Genomic DNA, 14,980 nt, shown 5'->3' on the forward strand with positions numbered 1-14,980 from the left:
CTTCAAAAGACCATCTACCTTGAAATCCCCATTCCTTCTGTTGACTGCTTTGTAGTTTGTGTTCATCTAGATTGCTCAAAGGTAGGTATTAGTGTACCCATTTTAAAAATAAAAAATTGAGACTCGGGAAAGCATTCAGATCAAGACTCTAGTCAGCTTGTATGTAACAGTCCCCATCAAGCTCAATGCCCAAAGCTAACCACCCTACCACTTTTTAAATGTATAGTGTTCTGCCTGCATGCATGCTTGCAGGCCAGAAGAGGGCTCCAGATCTTTTTCCAGATGGTTGTGAGCCATCATGTGGTTGCTGGAAATTGAATTCAGTACCTCTAGAAGAGCGAGCCATCTCTCCAGCCCAAATAACCCCTTCTTTATCTGGATTGACCTCAGATGTTTTTCTTTCATTTTGACTCCCAGAAATTGCTAAAACTATCATGGAGTAATAATAATTAAGAGACCTATATTCTACTCTCAGCAGTGATCTTTATCTGCATACTACAAACTAAATTTGGAAGCTGCAGTTTCCTTCTAGTTTCAAACCTGGATGCTACCTTTAGGCCTAGTTTTATGGCTCTATATTCTTTAGTAAAAGTATTTTTGTAGACTAAATTGATGTGCAAGAAGTTTTGTAGTCGGGCAGTGGTGGTACATGCCTTTAATCCCAACACTTGGGAGGCAGAGACAGGTTGATCTCCATATGTTCAAGTCTGCAGAGTGAATTCCAGGACAGGCTCCAAAGCTACAGAGAAACCCTGTCTCATAAATAAACAAACAAACAAACAAACAAACAAATAAATGTCGTATAAGAATGCTAGCACATTGCAGTGCTACTTGAGTTTGGTCTAGATTCACAGGTGTCTTGACCTTGTTCTGTTACCAGTTTTTTCCTGATCTACAACCCACTCTGATCTTTACAGGATGTCTAAGGTCAGTATCAAAAAGTAAAGAAGATGAAAACACCAACTACTTATAAACAAAAAGGAAGAATGTTCAAAATTCCAATGTTTCTGACGGCTGACAAAATGGCATCAAAGAAAAGTACTTCCATAAAAGTTTTATTTATCCCCACAACAACCCTGTGAGGTAGGGTGATTAGGGCATTTAAAGATGAGAAAACTAAATCTACATTACTTGTTCACGGCTATACTGCATAGTAAATAAGTAGAAATTAAATTGAGATTTTTAAATGTCCACGACTTCATATTGATTCATGTGGAAATAAGTAGAGAGAATATTAACTCCCCCCTACATTAATGCCAAAAGGACACTACCTTGAAAAATCCCATTTCAAAAGATGAAAGTAGCATTTCATTGCTCATTTCTACAAAGATTTATAAAATAAAAAAATAGTGAAATATTTTAGTTAATATATATAATGGTCTCATTCAGGGATATGTCCTTCAGCTATGTAAATGGTCAGATATTCAGAGTTCTATAAATGCAAACTTTTTAAAAAGTATGAATGACAAAAATGATAATGAGCAGTAGCCTCAATCTTCATTATTCTTCCTCGTATCTTGAATAAGTTCTGTGAAATCTGGTCTCAGCATTAAAAAACAAAACAAAGCAAAACAAAAAACAAAACAAAAACAAAAGAAAGGAAGGAAAAGAAATTAAAAAACTACCACAGAGAGATAACTGGTGAACTTTTGTAACCTATCCTCAAACCACTATTTAGACAGGGATATACCAAAGTTATCTATGTAAATTACTGGGAGAACTTTAAAACGCATAACTCCCAAACAGGCTCCAGACACAAGGAGACAGCTTCCCAGAAGTAGGCTTCAGGAGTCTGTAGTTTAAAAAAGTTCCTCAGAGTAATTCTGATGAACAGGCAGGTTTGGGAACCACTATGTTCTTAAAATGATATTAAGCCATAAACTAGAATAAACTTGTTCTCTTAAATCCTTTTTTAAAAGATCCCAAAACATGTTTGTGAACTAAATCAATTTACAGTAGAATTCTAATTCAAGATAACAGAGAAACATTTTATGAAAATGTATCCTAGTAGTGTGACTTGGATTTCAATAATTTAAAAAGTAGCATTTGAATGTGGTTCTAACTCTGAAAACTTTTAAAGGTATTTTATACAAATTCCTAGCAGGTTTTCAACTCAAGGGAAGACATGAAAAGCAATGGTATACTCAAATACATTAGCACTGGAGAAAAAAAAAAAAAATACAGCCCATGAGAGGAATAAAAAAGTGAATGAATGATAACCTAAGGCCTCCTGGCCTTACATTTTTGTTCCCAGTCCACTCTTCCCCTATAAGGGGAAATAAAATAAACATTCTTTCCTAGTTCTTGGCATAGTTATTCGGTGGGTAACTATTCTAAGTTAATTTAGACATACAAGATTTAAAGAGGTAACAAATAAATACCTAGGAAGACAAAGAAGTCAGGTCACAAAACCTTAACTAGCTAGTGATGTAGTGTATAACACCATCATATCAGTACAAGGAAATGAAGGCTTCAGTGTCCTTCCTTTATATGACTGACACAGACGTGGAAGAGATCTGATCCTTATGAAGAATCTGTGCTTGCTGTAAGATTTGTAGGGATAATGGAACGCCTCCTTCACTGATGAGATGAAGTCTCTTACAGGCAAGTTGACAACATAGTAAGAATGAACTCCGTTAGAAGGCTGAATGAAAGTAAAAGCTAGCAGAAAAAGTCATTGGCAAAAGGTAACTTAAAAAACAAAAGACACTGTCAACCCTAAAAAAAAAAAAAATTACCCCCAGAAATATATATATATATGTATGTATATATATAAAACAATGTACACATCCATATCACTGACAGTTACAAGAAAATAGCCATTTATAGAAGTCACACAATGCTTTCAACAAGTCCCAATACAATTTTGGGAAACAAATAAAGCCATTGGATAAATAAATATACATACTAGCAAATATAAAACAATTTCTGGTTACGAATTGTCATCGATTCTCTTTAAGGACCCAGAGAAAAATGGTAGTAAATCTGGTCAAGACTACATATATTACACGGGACTAAAAAATACAACCAATTAAAACATTCTCTAACAATGATACAAATATTCAAAAGAATGTCTTAAAAGTCAAACATTCATAACTGGAAATAGCACAATTTTAATAGGTCCTTAAGAGTTGTAATGTGTACACAGGTAGCTTGCTGTGCCTCGTGGATTCATGGCCCTGCATTTACTACAGTCATGTTTGCTGTGTGCACTGACAGTCTGGGCACATCTCAATTCAAAAACTACACACCTCCAATTACTAAATGGAAGTGTTCTACTGCTACCAACAACATCAAAAAAGATAGGATTGGAAGATAATCTAATGAGATGGGGAATCACTGGTTAAACTGTTTCTTTGTAATTCAAACTTTGTATCAAATAAAGTAATGGGAAAAATATATCAGTTTGGTCTCAACTCTTAGGTCATTTTAACTTTCCCACAATGTTGTTTTTTTTTTTTTTTTCCTCTACAGAAGTTTGTCACTCTTGACTTAAAGGAAGGAGCTCTCCTCACATGGGCCTGCTTTTTATTGTTAAAGTGCCCATAGGCACAATGGTGTAAGTGTTTACATAAAGAGTTGTGGGAAGGGCTTTGAGACTAATTCACTTAATTAGGGTAACTTCCAACAATCATGAATGTCAAAAATTCAGATCTTGTATAGGTTTCAGGTTTGCTATGTAAGCATAAAAATGATGGGGTCAGGAGGAAATTAACTAGGTTCACAATTTTGAGCAAGAGCATATGTAAAGGTAACGTATGTACATTTTATTTCAAGAAAGACATAAGACAAACAGCATAAAGATGCCCAGGTGCCCTAAAGATAAATACATTTCAAAGATTCTCTTTAAAATGAATCTGTAGTATTGTTCCTGCAAGCAAAATACCTTTAAAAAAAAAAAAATCAGTATTCTGAATTGCAAATGCTTTTGTTTTTTTGTTTTTGTTTTTTTTTTGTTTTTTTGCAGAAAATCTGCCATGATTATTTTTTTAATGAATAAGGATTTTCCACAAAACAGGCTTGCTCTACATGCTAGATTTTTAAACAGTTCAGTGACACAATATGCTAACTACATATACAACAGATAATATAGTAAGAAAACACTCAACCTGATGAAAAGTTAAAATCTTCATTAATACACTGAAAACTGACAACTCATGCCTTTAAAATCAAAAATACAAAAATTAAATGTTTTCCTAAAAAGATTTCCTTATTTTAAGGATTCATTTGAAAATGAAGCTGCATGTAATTTGTACAATAAGTTGTACAAGTAAACAGGTAATATACATAAAAAATTAACTGACATACTCCTCAATTATCAGTTGTCCACCTTTAATTTCCAATACTGTACTTTCTTAACAAGCATACAAAATATCAAACTTCTCTTTAGAAAAAGTGCCGTTCTTTGACATCCTTTACACAAAAACAGTCTGAGCCTGCGGCATGTTAATGCAGTTGAGAGGCAAAGCATACTAACTCTTACAAATTCTACCTTCCATAAAAAGCCCCCGAAAAGGAGATTACACGCCACTATAAAAATATCAACCTCTTGTGGTAGCTGCATTAGAGAACCAAGGCGTGATGACTATTTTCATATAGCATAGAAAACCACTATGAGCATAGTTAACTGCACTGGTGGCCGGGAGTGTTCTGTGCCACAGGATTATGCATAGCTACTGTTAGGTACCAAAACTGTTACACAGTTTTAAACTGATTGTAACCGAGAGCATAACAGAGGTACTACCAGCCCATGCAAAGTAAATACTGAGTCACTGTGCTGAATACTTCATTCCTGGAGAAAACCAAAGGCAGCAGTAACTGAATCAAGCCCAACAGGAAACTGAACTCATTCTCCTCAAAGGTTAGTGAACACAGTGAAGTCTGAGGTATACCTTTATCCATTAAATGTGTGCCATTGCAAGATATTACCATTTGGAATACATGTCATCACAATGGTTCAAATCGTTTGAATATTAGTCATTCATATATTCTTACCTACCCAGTCTCTTGATTTTTGAAGATTTCACCTACAGTAGAATATTACAGAACAAAATATAAATGCATTTTTTTAAAATGAAACTTACACGGACTAAAAGTAGGGAATATTTTTAAACAAATATACAATATGCAGGCAGACAAAGCAGGAAAACGGCCATTAAATTGTATAATTAAAAAAAAAAAAAAAAAAAAAAAAAACCTAAAAATTGACTATTTCCAGAAAACTATGAAGCGCCTCAACTAAAAGGAATGCATTATGAGATTCTAATCTAATACAGGTCAGGAAATGTAAAAAGGTTATAAACCTTAACAGGAAAAATAAAACAACTTTTACTGGCCATTCCTGTTGAAATGAGAAGTAAAGTAACAGAAAAGTGGCTACAAACCCACTGAGAGCACCAAACAGAGAGAAAATGAAAGTGCACTTTCACCTCTGTTATTATCATAAAATCCTGTGTACTACAGGTCAAACTGCTGGTGGCAGAAACAGAATTCTTTATAAACTGCAGATGTCCTGGACATAAAAAGTTCACTTGAGTTGTACTAGCTCTACAGACACTTCTGTTTTAGCCTACCCACTGTGTGTGTTCAATCTGAGATAGTCTCTTTCTGTAACCCTTGATTATTATTGGGCACCAAAGATAAGAAAAGCAAGACGGGGTACAAAAATGCAAAATTTCAACAGTAATGGCAATGTTTTTGTCTTAGTCCAAAGGGTCCTGCATTCTCTACCCCCTCAGTGATCTGACAAGTCTCTGAACTTAATCTGGGGGCAGCAAATCATGCAAGCGAAATCTGTCTCTGATGTGAGGCCGGACATCTTCATTCTGTGTAGAGAAAAGATTATTTTTGAAAAGCCACATAAGTTCTAAGGTATGATCCTATATAACACTACAAACACGATTTACAGAGAAAATGGACTACTACATATTACTTTTCTGGCCAAATACAGTCACCTTCTATAAACAATCTATAGGCTCATATCTGTACTGATAGAGTTTTTTCTTTGCAAACTATTTACTTAGCATTTACTTTGTAGTAGGTATTGCTAAGTACTGTAGAAGTGATTTTAAGCATTTAGGATGGTATGTGATGGTTGTAAGCAAACAACATCCTAACTCTCTAAGGGATTTGAGCACTTGTAGACACTGGTATTATGGAAGATCCTGAATCCAATCTAAAAGGACTATGATTACTGTTAGAATACAACATGAATAAGTTCAGAATTAAATTTAGACTTAAGATTTTTTTTTCTCTCCCCCCCCCCATAAAATACAGTTAGGAGGCTAACACAATAGTTAAATAAAAGGGTTACACAACTAAATTCTACAGTCTACAACTGACTGACTCATGGATAAGAAAATAATTCTTAGAACAAAGATTCAGTGACAAAGCATTACTTCTAAATGTGAATGACAGTAAAATATAGCAGCTTAGAGTAATTGCAAACAAAAGTGGAAGCCATGGAATAATGATGTCAAAGCATTCAGTCTTTAAGTTTTTAAATACCAATAGGCCTTATTTTACTAATTTCTAATACAATTCAAAACTGTTCATGGAAAACCGTAGTGGGCTGTAAGGATCAGTGTTTAGAACCTTAAATGAGACTACAAATCACTAAATTTGTTCTAAGCCCTCTACCTTACCCCAAGGGAGAAATATTTATTGTCTTTGAACACCCTAGCCTCCAGCCCAGGATTTCTCCTATGAAGTCCAAGGAGAAGGAAGCCTTTTCTGAGTCCTTTGTCAGTGATTCTGGCTTCTCTGTTACTTCACTCATGTATCACTTAAAGGAGAGTCTTGCTTTAAAGAACTTGACCTGTTGGGCATGGAAGCACTCAAGAGGCAGACAGATCTGGGAGGTGGAGGCCAGCCTGACACACATAGCAAGTTCCAGCCCAATCAAGTCTCAGAGACCCTGTCTCAAACTCCACCTTGACTTATTTCTTTGGTCTGTTTTACTAGACACTGATAAAACTTCCCTTAAAGGCCAGCGGCATCATGGGAGGCTTTGTGACCTGAGGCAGAACATTGGCAGTTCCAGCTGATAACAAACTTATTCTGCTTCCAGTCAGAACTATCCATGAGGATTCAAAAGCATTTGTTCACAAGGTCTCCCAGGCCCCCAGGTGATCTTTTGTCTTGCCCCATTCACCACACATACAGTTGAGTTCTTTCATTTTGGGGAAATATTGAGCAGTTTTTAGCTCTTATGTTCCTTCTGGTTACTCTTAACACCAAGCAAAAGCTAGTGTTAAGTTTTTAAAAGGTTTGGACTCCGTGAGAATAACTGATCGACAGTACCTGCACCTCTGAAGTCTCATGTAACAACAAGAGCCCTGCAGATACTTCTTTCTACTGCTTACTTTGTACATTTCATGACACAGAAGATTGTAGTGCTTGTATATACTTTATCTTTTCTTTTTGGTTTTTTGAGATAAGGTTTCTCTGTAGCTTTGGAGGCTGTACTGGAACTCACTCTGTAAAAGCAGACTGGCCTTGAACTCACAGAGATCAGCCTGCCTCTGACTCCTGTGTGCAGGAATTATAAAGGCCTGCACCAGAGAAAACTGGGGTATTTTTTTTTTTTTTTCTTTTTTTAAGACAAGAGTCCCATTTAGTCCCAGGTTGACCTCAAGCTCACCATGTAAGTGAGATTCACCTTTAATTCCTAATCGTCCTGCCACCATTGTCCTCAGTGCTCAAATAAACTGACCATCCATATTCACAACACTCAGAAAACTTGTTTCAATAGAAGAATTAGCCTAGTTCAATTTCTACTGCATATTAAGTTTCATTAAAAACAACAAAACCAACCATAAACTTTTTCAACTTTTGCCACATCTTCTATGAGTTAACTTTATTTGTTGCTGTTCTTTTTTTATTGAGTACATCTCTACATATGTAACCAAGACTAGCCTCAACCTGTGATTCTCCCTCCTTAGTCTTCCAAGTTGGTGTACAGTTAACTCTAAAAGCCAATACACACAGAGATTTATTCAATATTCTTTGGCTAACAACAATAAAAATCAAATAGATATACTTACCAGTTCTACAAGCTTCTCCAGAAATGGAATCAATTTTAGGAGTTCATTGTCATTTTTATCCATAAACCAGCTTTCTATAGGGATTCCATTAGAAAGCTAAAACAATAAATATGTAATTAAGTTCTCTTTAACTACATTAGCCTGCTTTGGAAAACTTAAGAAAAAGAAGACTTAAGTAACTATGGGTATAAAAGTTCTTCTGGAAAGAAATGCTACTAGGGTTTCACTGACAGTTCAATAATGCAGGAGAGAGTTTAAGTTTAATGAATAAACTAAAGCTTAACTGATTGGTGTCATTTACTTCCTCAGTGAATACAAAGGTTCACTAAAGCAAATTCTACAATATTCATTCAAGAAAGTTACTAGCACAATGCTTGTCATTGGAATAAAGAGACACTACCAGCCTAAACACTCTCAGAAAGCATGTGTATATACTTTTACACAGGGACCATGCCCTTCTTCCTACTCCTTGTTCTTTTTTTATTTTCTTTTTTTGTCTCTCCTTTTTTTTTTTTTTTTTTTTTTTTTTTTGAAACAGGGTCTCACTCTATAATCACTGGTTTTGAGGCCCCCCCCTCCCCCGCTTTGGTTTTTCAGGACAAGGTTTCTTTTCGAAACAGTCCTGGTTGTCACAGAACTCACAGAGATTCACCTGCCTCTACCTCTTTTAAGAAGGGGTCTTAGCTGAGTGGTAATGGTGCACTCAGAAGGCAGAAGCAGGGGAATCTCTGTGAGTTCCAGGACAGGCAGGACCACACACTTGTGCTTAAGCAACCCTCCCACCTCAGGCTGACCTTTTCTCTGCTACTAACTCATGAACAAGAATAAAAGTGCAAACACAGAGAGGGAAGCATTGATTTTAGCAAAGTAAATACTTGGCCAGGCACGATGCCCTTTAATCCCAGTACTGGGGAGGCAGAAGCAGGCTGAGTTCGAGGTTGGCCTGGGCTACATAGAGAGACCCTGGCTCAGAAAACAAAATAAACAAAAACAACCAGTGTAAGTGTTTTAGTAATTCAGCTGGTACAACAGAGCTATAGAAATATAAGCAAAACATAGAAAAATCTTGCTAAAACCACCTAAGAAAACACTTCAAATGATTTAAGTCAATAGACCAATATTGATAATTTTAGTTTTCAAACATGTTTATAATTTAAAATATCAAAATGCTACTAAATGGTGTACTGTCCTCTCATGCAGATTTACTACTTAGATTTTTCTTGATTTATATTTTACTTCCTATAGAAGATAATTTTCCACAAGTACTTATCCATTTGGCATTTCTAATCCCAAAAGAGAACATAATAAACAAGAAAATCCTTATTTTTTTTCTATCATATTCTTCTTGGCAGCAGTTGTCTTCTTTGTATTTTCTTTAGGAATCTTCTTCCTACCTGATAGGCAAAGGCTTGTGGTGAGTTGTCAATTATTATAGTTTTGGAAAGATCTCTTCCAAGGATATTTAAGTCCTTTATATAGTTTCCTTGTACACAAACACAATGTTCTCGGAAAAGCCGGTGCCTAAATAAAAATAAAAACAAATTTTAAAATGCATACTGAAACATTCTAATACCATAAGCTTTCTAAGTATTCTTTTCTCTCAAGAAGCAAATTAAAATACAAATATTGGGCCTAAGTTGTAGGACAGTTTCAATATAAAAATTCTTAGCAATCATTGAGACCTTTTTTAAAAACACCAAATATTACAATGGCTTAAAGAACTTTGGTTTATACTATAATGTCATAAATTAAAAAAGGGAGTTAAAACTTGGAAGTTGTTTTTGTAATTTAATTACCCAGGGAAGTTCAGCTCAGATGCAGCATTTGGTTGTCATCGAGGTCCTGCTTTTTAACCAATTTTCCAGATGGTTGACTGAGGCACAAATGACTTGCCCAAGGTCACAGTAAGTCTGTGGTTAGCCCGGTATTGGAACCCAGGATCCTCCTGGCTCCCAGTCCTTTGCTCTAACCAGTAGACCACACAGCCTCCCTATCCCTGTACATGCCAGAATAGAAAATATAAGAAGGTCTGTTTTTGTATTGGAGTTAAAATAATTTAGTTTTCCTAATAGTTTTTTGAGAAGAGATGCTGCTGAGGCCAAAACATTCCATCATTTCAACTTTCCCCAAACACTCTTATTTAGTGTATTGTGTGTGTGTGTGTGTGTAATACCAGTTCAAAAAACAGGACTGAAAAAAAAAAAATTCAGGTTTTAAGTATTATTAATGTTAACTAATAACCAATCTTACAAACTAAATAGAAAATTCTGTCATTTTAAAAGCTATTAAAAAATGTACAATTCTTATATGTTATAATAATTATGCAATCTGAATTTACAATCAAGATATTACTCTCTAAATATTACTAATAACTGACACGGGTTTTTTTTTTTTCACCTTGAAATACATTTGTACTATATGCTTTAATAACTGAGTTTGTCTTGCTGCTTAATCCTAAACAAATTTTCACGTTTCATGTAAAACTCATGTCTGTACTTTTTGTTTTCTAATTTCAAGAAAGGAGTATTTTCAGCTGGGCATGGTGGCACACACCATTAATCCTAGCACATAGGAGGGAGAGGCAGGTGGATCTATATGAGTTCCAGGAAAGCCAGGGCTACACAGAGAAACCCTGTCTTGAAAAAAAAATACATATTTTCTACCCATATACTCTGTCCCAGTTCAACAACAATATTTAAAAAGCACACATAAACTCATCTTAAAAAATCCAGTGCTGGTGGCAATGATAAGGAGAGAGTTTTAGCTACCTAATCTAAGAGAAAACTCTGTAAATTACAGTCGTTCACATTTTTTCCCTCAAGTTTTTCAAAATCCAATATGGTAGAAATTGGAATTTCCAAGTGTGTACATTTTATAAATCTAGCTATTATGACACAATGTAACAGCATGCTTATTACCCAGGAAGATAAAAGCAGCCAGAGGGCCAGGATTATACTGTTTACAACTGTTGCTAAAAATAGTGAATAGAAATCTCTTAACATAGTCAAAGGAAAATCTAAATTTTATTACAGTTAAGTACATATAGTGAACACGTATCACAGTATACTTTTGTGAATATAAAAGAACACTTCTTATTCTATCTGTAGCTTATTGTACCCTTTCAATTAAAAATTAAAGATCACAGTTTAATAAAACTAAGTAAGTGGTCACTGGAGAAAACCTTTCAATATAATCGCAACCGGTTCAATGAGTTTGTTGAGACAGCATCTCTCTGTATGGCTCAAGCTGGCACGAAACTCAGAGATCTGTCTATCTCTGTTTCACAAGTTTTGGGATCAAAGTCTTGTGCACAATACCAGGGGATAAGCTATTATCAATAGTAAATTGGTTTAAGATTTATAACAAGAGTATGGGAGATAACACTCAAAGCAACATCTAGCTTATTAGCTGCTATATGAGCTTCTTACATCCTTACAGCCTTTCTCTATTCTTCATCAGTGAATGAGACTCACTCCTAAACCTCAGAGGATGGGACAAACACTAGTCTTGACTAAAGTCTCTTTAGGTGACAAATAATGGAACTCATTTTCAAAATCCTCTGCTAACCAGGAACAACACACTTCATATGGAATGGAGTACAGATCAGGATAACTTGAACGATTAAATCAGTTTTAATTTCCAGATAGGTGCACGCAACATTTTCTTTGAATGGGAGGAGCTAAATCAATTCTTAAGGGATCTTGTCTACTAAATCCCTATTTATCTGTGCCATTACAAAGGCAATATAACAAGCATTATCTCAGATACATAAGGAAGTAAACAAGCTCACAGTGAAAGCTTCAACTGCCAACCCCACCCCCCGCCTGACCCACCCCACTGAAATTCCCAAAGAAAGAAAGATACAGATGTAACAGTCAAAAAATATATTTGACTTTAGGACCCTTTAAGGAATGTCTGTCTGAAGTCACATAATTAGAAACTCATAAAGAGTTGTGGGACTTTAAAAAGTCATATACCATTCAACACAGTAAATCTCTAGATAGCAGCCAACTGAATATGGCCATTAAAATTAAATAAAGTTAAGGCAATTGTATAGATGAGTGTGACAGACATTTCTATGATTTCTTAATTAAATTTACCTGACCAGTTGCTTTTTAGGGTCTAGTATGTTCAGTAACTTGTCTGCATACACCTTCTTAGAAGCAGTAAAAAGAATGATCTACAAATTCAGGGAAAAGAAGTAATCATTATACATGATCTAAATATGGGTATTGTATTGAATAAAATAAAAATACATAGGTAATTTAGTTTAAACACATTTACCTCATACATCTGAGACATTCGTTCAAGGAATTCCCTGAAGAATGGTCTTAATCTCACATAAACCTAAAGAAATGCAAAAATAGTTTTCAGCAGATAAACATAATTTTAAAGTAACAGAAATATTTGCTAAGTGCCACTCAAACCAAACATATTCCATGAACCAGAAGCACTTAAGATGGTCTTTTAGAGACAGTGATTGTTGACCGTTTCATTTTTAACAGCAAATATAACAGTACTTCACTGGAATGTAATTTCAAAATGCACTTCAACTAAAAACAGAAGATTTCTCTCATTAAAGATTTTGATTCACCAATCAGCTCCATCTTCCAACCAGATAGGTAGCATCCATTCAATTACGCTGCAGGCTGTGAGTCTGGCTCTAAGCTGACCTGTGTCAATGACCTTCCTCAATAATTACTCAAAACTTTATTATAAACAAACACTTGTTAAAATTCCTTTATTTAATTTTTATATTAAGACAATAGTAAGAAGGTGGTATCTGGATTGGTGAGTTTAAATACTCCCTCCCTTTTTAAAGAAATCAAACTTACCCTTCACAATTAATGATTCAGATATAAGAACTGAGTTTGTAAGTGCCAAAGACAACAAAGCTTACTACTCAAGACTTCATATATTGAGTTGGGTTGAGACAGGATATCTGTGTAGCCCTGGCTGTCCTCGAACTCAGAGATCCACCTGCCTCTGCCTCCCAAGTACTGGGATTAAATGTGTGCAGCAGCCATCTATTCATTCTTATCTCTATGTCCAGCTTCTTTCCTAGTATTACTGATCTTATAAGATACTGCAATATTCAGAAAAATCACATAAATAATCACTGAAACTACTTACAAAAGACTCCTTTTCTTATATTCACTTGGTGACTAAATTTTTTAAGTTTTATACTCCACTGAAAGATGACTACTGATTTTATATATCATAAATAAATATTCATTTAGCTGAGTTAAGTAGATTGTGACTTGTAACAAGGCTGTAGTGACTACACATCTAATGCAGGCTTAGTGTTCAATTCTGTCATCTACATAAAAATGTTCCTGTGACAAAAAATACCAGTTCTGGGAATATTTTATGGTAAAACAGGGAAAGCATGCAAGAAAGAAAATAAAACAAAGTGACATTTTTTCCAATGACTTCCAGATTAGGCTGAACCTACAATTGCATTATGGACAGTACTGCTATTTCTATGTTTAAATGTAACACATAACTTATAATTTGATATAAGAAAGGTAGCACTAAGGACAGAAGAGTACATTGCTAGTCTTTCCTTGCCCTGAGAATACAAAGGGTAAGAAGAGCTATCTGTCATGGTCCCTATCTGCAGAACAGAGTCAATGTTCTATGAGAAAGGTGTCACAGAAAGACTAGAAGACATAGATAACAATCAGTTAATGGTGAAAAAAAAAGTGGTCAGGTCTGCGGTAAGGCTACATGGAGTTGTACCATGTGATACAAACACGCACAGCCAGAAATAAAAATAGTAGAGATGAGGTACACGCCCAACAGGGTCTATGTCACTGAGATCTATTAGACATGAGCAAGAATATATTTGAATCAGCAAAACCTAAGTTCTGTTTTAAAGGAAATAATAAAAGTATGTATAATATAGTCTTTCAGTTTTTATTAGACCTATTTACTGGCAGCAAGGTGTATCTGTGGCATGTACATGCCATTGGTCAGAGGATAACTTTTGAAAATCCATTTTTTTTTTCTCACCATGTGGGGTTCAGAGATCAAACTTAGGTTGTCAGGCTTCATGACAAATCTTTACCTGTTGAGCCACCTCATTAGCTCCAAAAATTTAATTCCTGACACTAATGTTATTTAACTGTATTAGGTCACAAAGACAGACATAGGCATGCCTCTAAAGCCTCCAAGACCTATTCCAAAAATAACACTTAGCTTCTCCAAACTTCAGTCTAACCTGTGTGAGTTCTACTCTAAACTACCCATCCCTCACTTTCTAACAACTATCCTTTTCAAACTCACAACTTCTTGTTTTATTTTGTTGAGACAGCCCAGACTAGTCTGGAACTTTCTATGTAGCCAATATGGCCAGGGTACTGTGGTAATAATCCTTCCTGCCCCGGCCTTCCCGATACTGACATGCCCATCCAAACTTAACTCCCAACTGTGTAAACTCCCAAAGACCAAAACATTGATTTTATTCTAGTTACACATGTCCTTCCAAACCTATAGCAATGCTATTTAGGTTAAATCTGTTTTCAATATATCAAATATATTTTGGGGAAAAAAAAACTTAAAATTTTTAAATAATGCCTAATGATAGTAATAAGTGACAACTTATCCGCAAGACTAACAATCACTCAAAAGTGGGGATTTGCAAATAAGAACATTGTGACAAATTTTTAAAAATTAAAAACATAAAAAAATATGTTGGGTGGTGGTAGTACACACCTTTAATCCCTGCACTCAGGAGGCAGAGGCAGGTGGACCTTTCTGAGTTTGAGATAAGCCTGGTCTACAGAGTGAGTTCAAAGACAGCTAAGGCTACACAAAAAAAAAAAAAAACTCTGTCTCAGGAGACAAGGGATAGGGCAACAAACAAACAAAAAACAAAACAACAACAAAAAAAAAAAATCAAAAACAAGCCCGGTAGGGGGCAGAGTGGAGTG

General features: G+C 35.2%; 1 protein-coding gene across 4 annotated transcripts in view; it reads right to left on the reverse strand.

Annotated features, from left to right (window-relative positions):
* Positions 1 to 1,039: 1,039 nt before the first annotated feature.
* The window catches only part of Ctdspl2 (CTD small phosphatase like 2), a 47,993-nt gene continuing 34,052 nt past the window's right edge, over positions 1,040 to 14,980 (reverse strand). For 3 of the 4 annotated variants that reach the window (XM_051183551.1, XM_051183549.1, XM_051183550.1), the window contains exons 9-13: positions 12,330 to 12,392; positions 12,146 to 12,225; positions 9,440 to 9,566; positions 8,046 to 8,141; positions 1,040 to 5,825 (exon numbers count right to left, since the gene is read on the reverse strand). In XM_051183551.1, the coding sequence (XP_051039508.1) occupies positions 5,760 to 5,825; positions 8,046 to 8,141; positions 9,440 to 9,566; positions 12,146 to 12,225; positions 12,330 to 12,392 (432 nt within the window). In that variant the 3' untranslated portion in view covers positions 1,040 to 5,759. Of the gene's footprint in view, positions 5,826 to 8,045; positions 8,142 to 9,439; positions 9,567 to 9,841; positions 10,042 to 12,145; positions 12,226 to 12,329; positions 12,393 to 14,980 lie in introns of those variants that run through there. The other variant, XR_007834453.1, reaches the window with a different exon arrangement.

Source organism: Phodopus roborovskii, unplaced genomic scaffold (assembly GCF_943737965.1).
Source record: "Phodopus roborovskii unplaced genomic scaffold, PHOROB, whole genome shotgun sequence".
Classification (NCBI taxonomy): domain Eukaryota; kingdom Metazoa; phylum Chordata; class Mammalia; order Rodentia; family Cricetidae; genus Phodopus; species Phodopus roborovskii.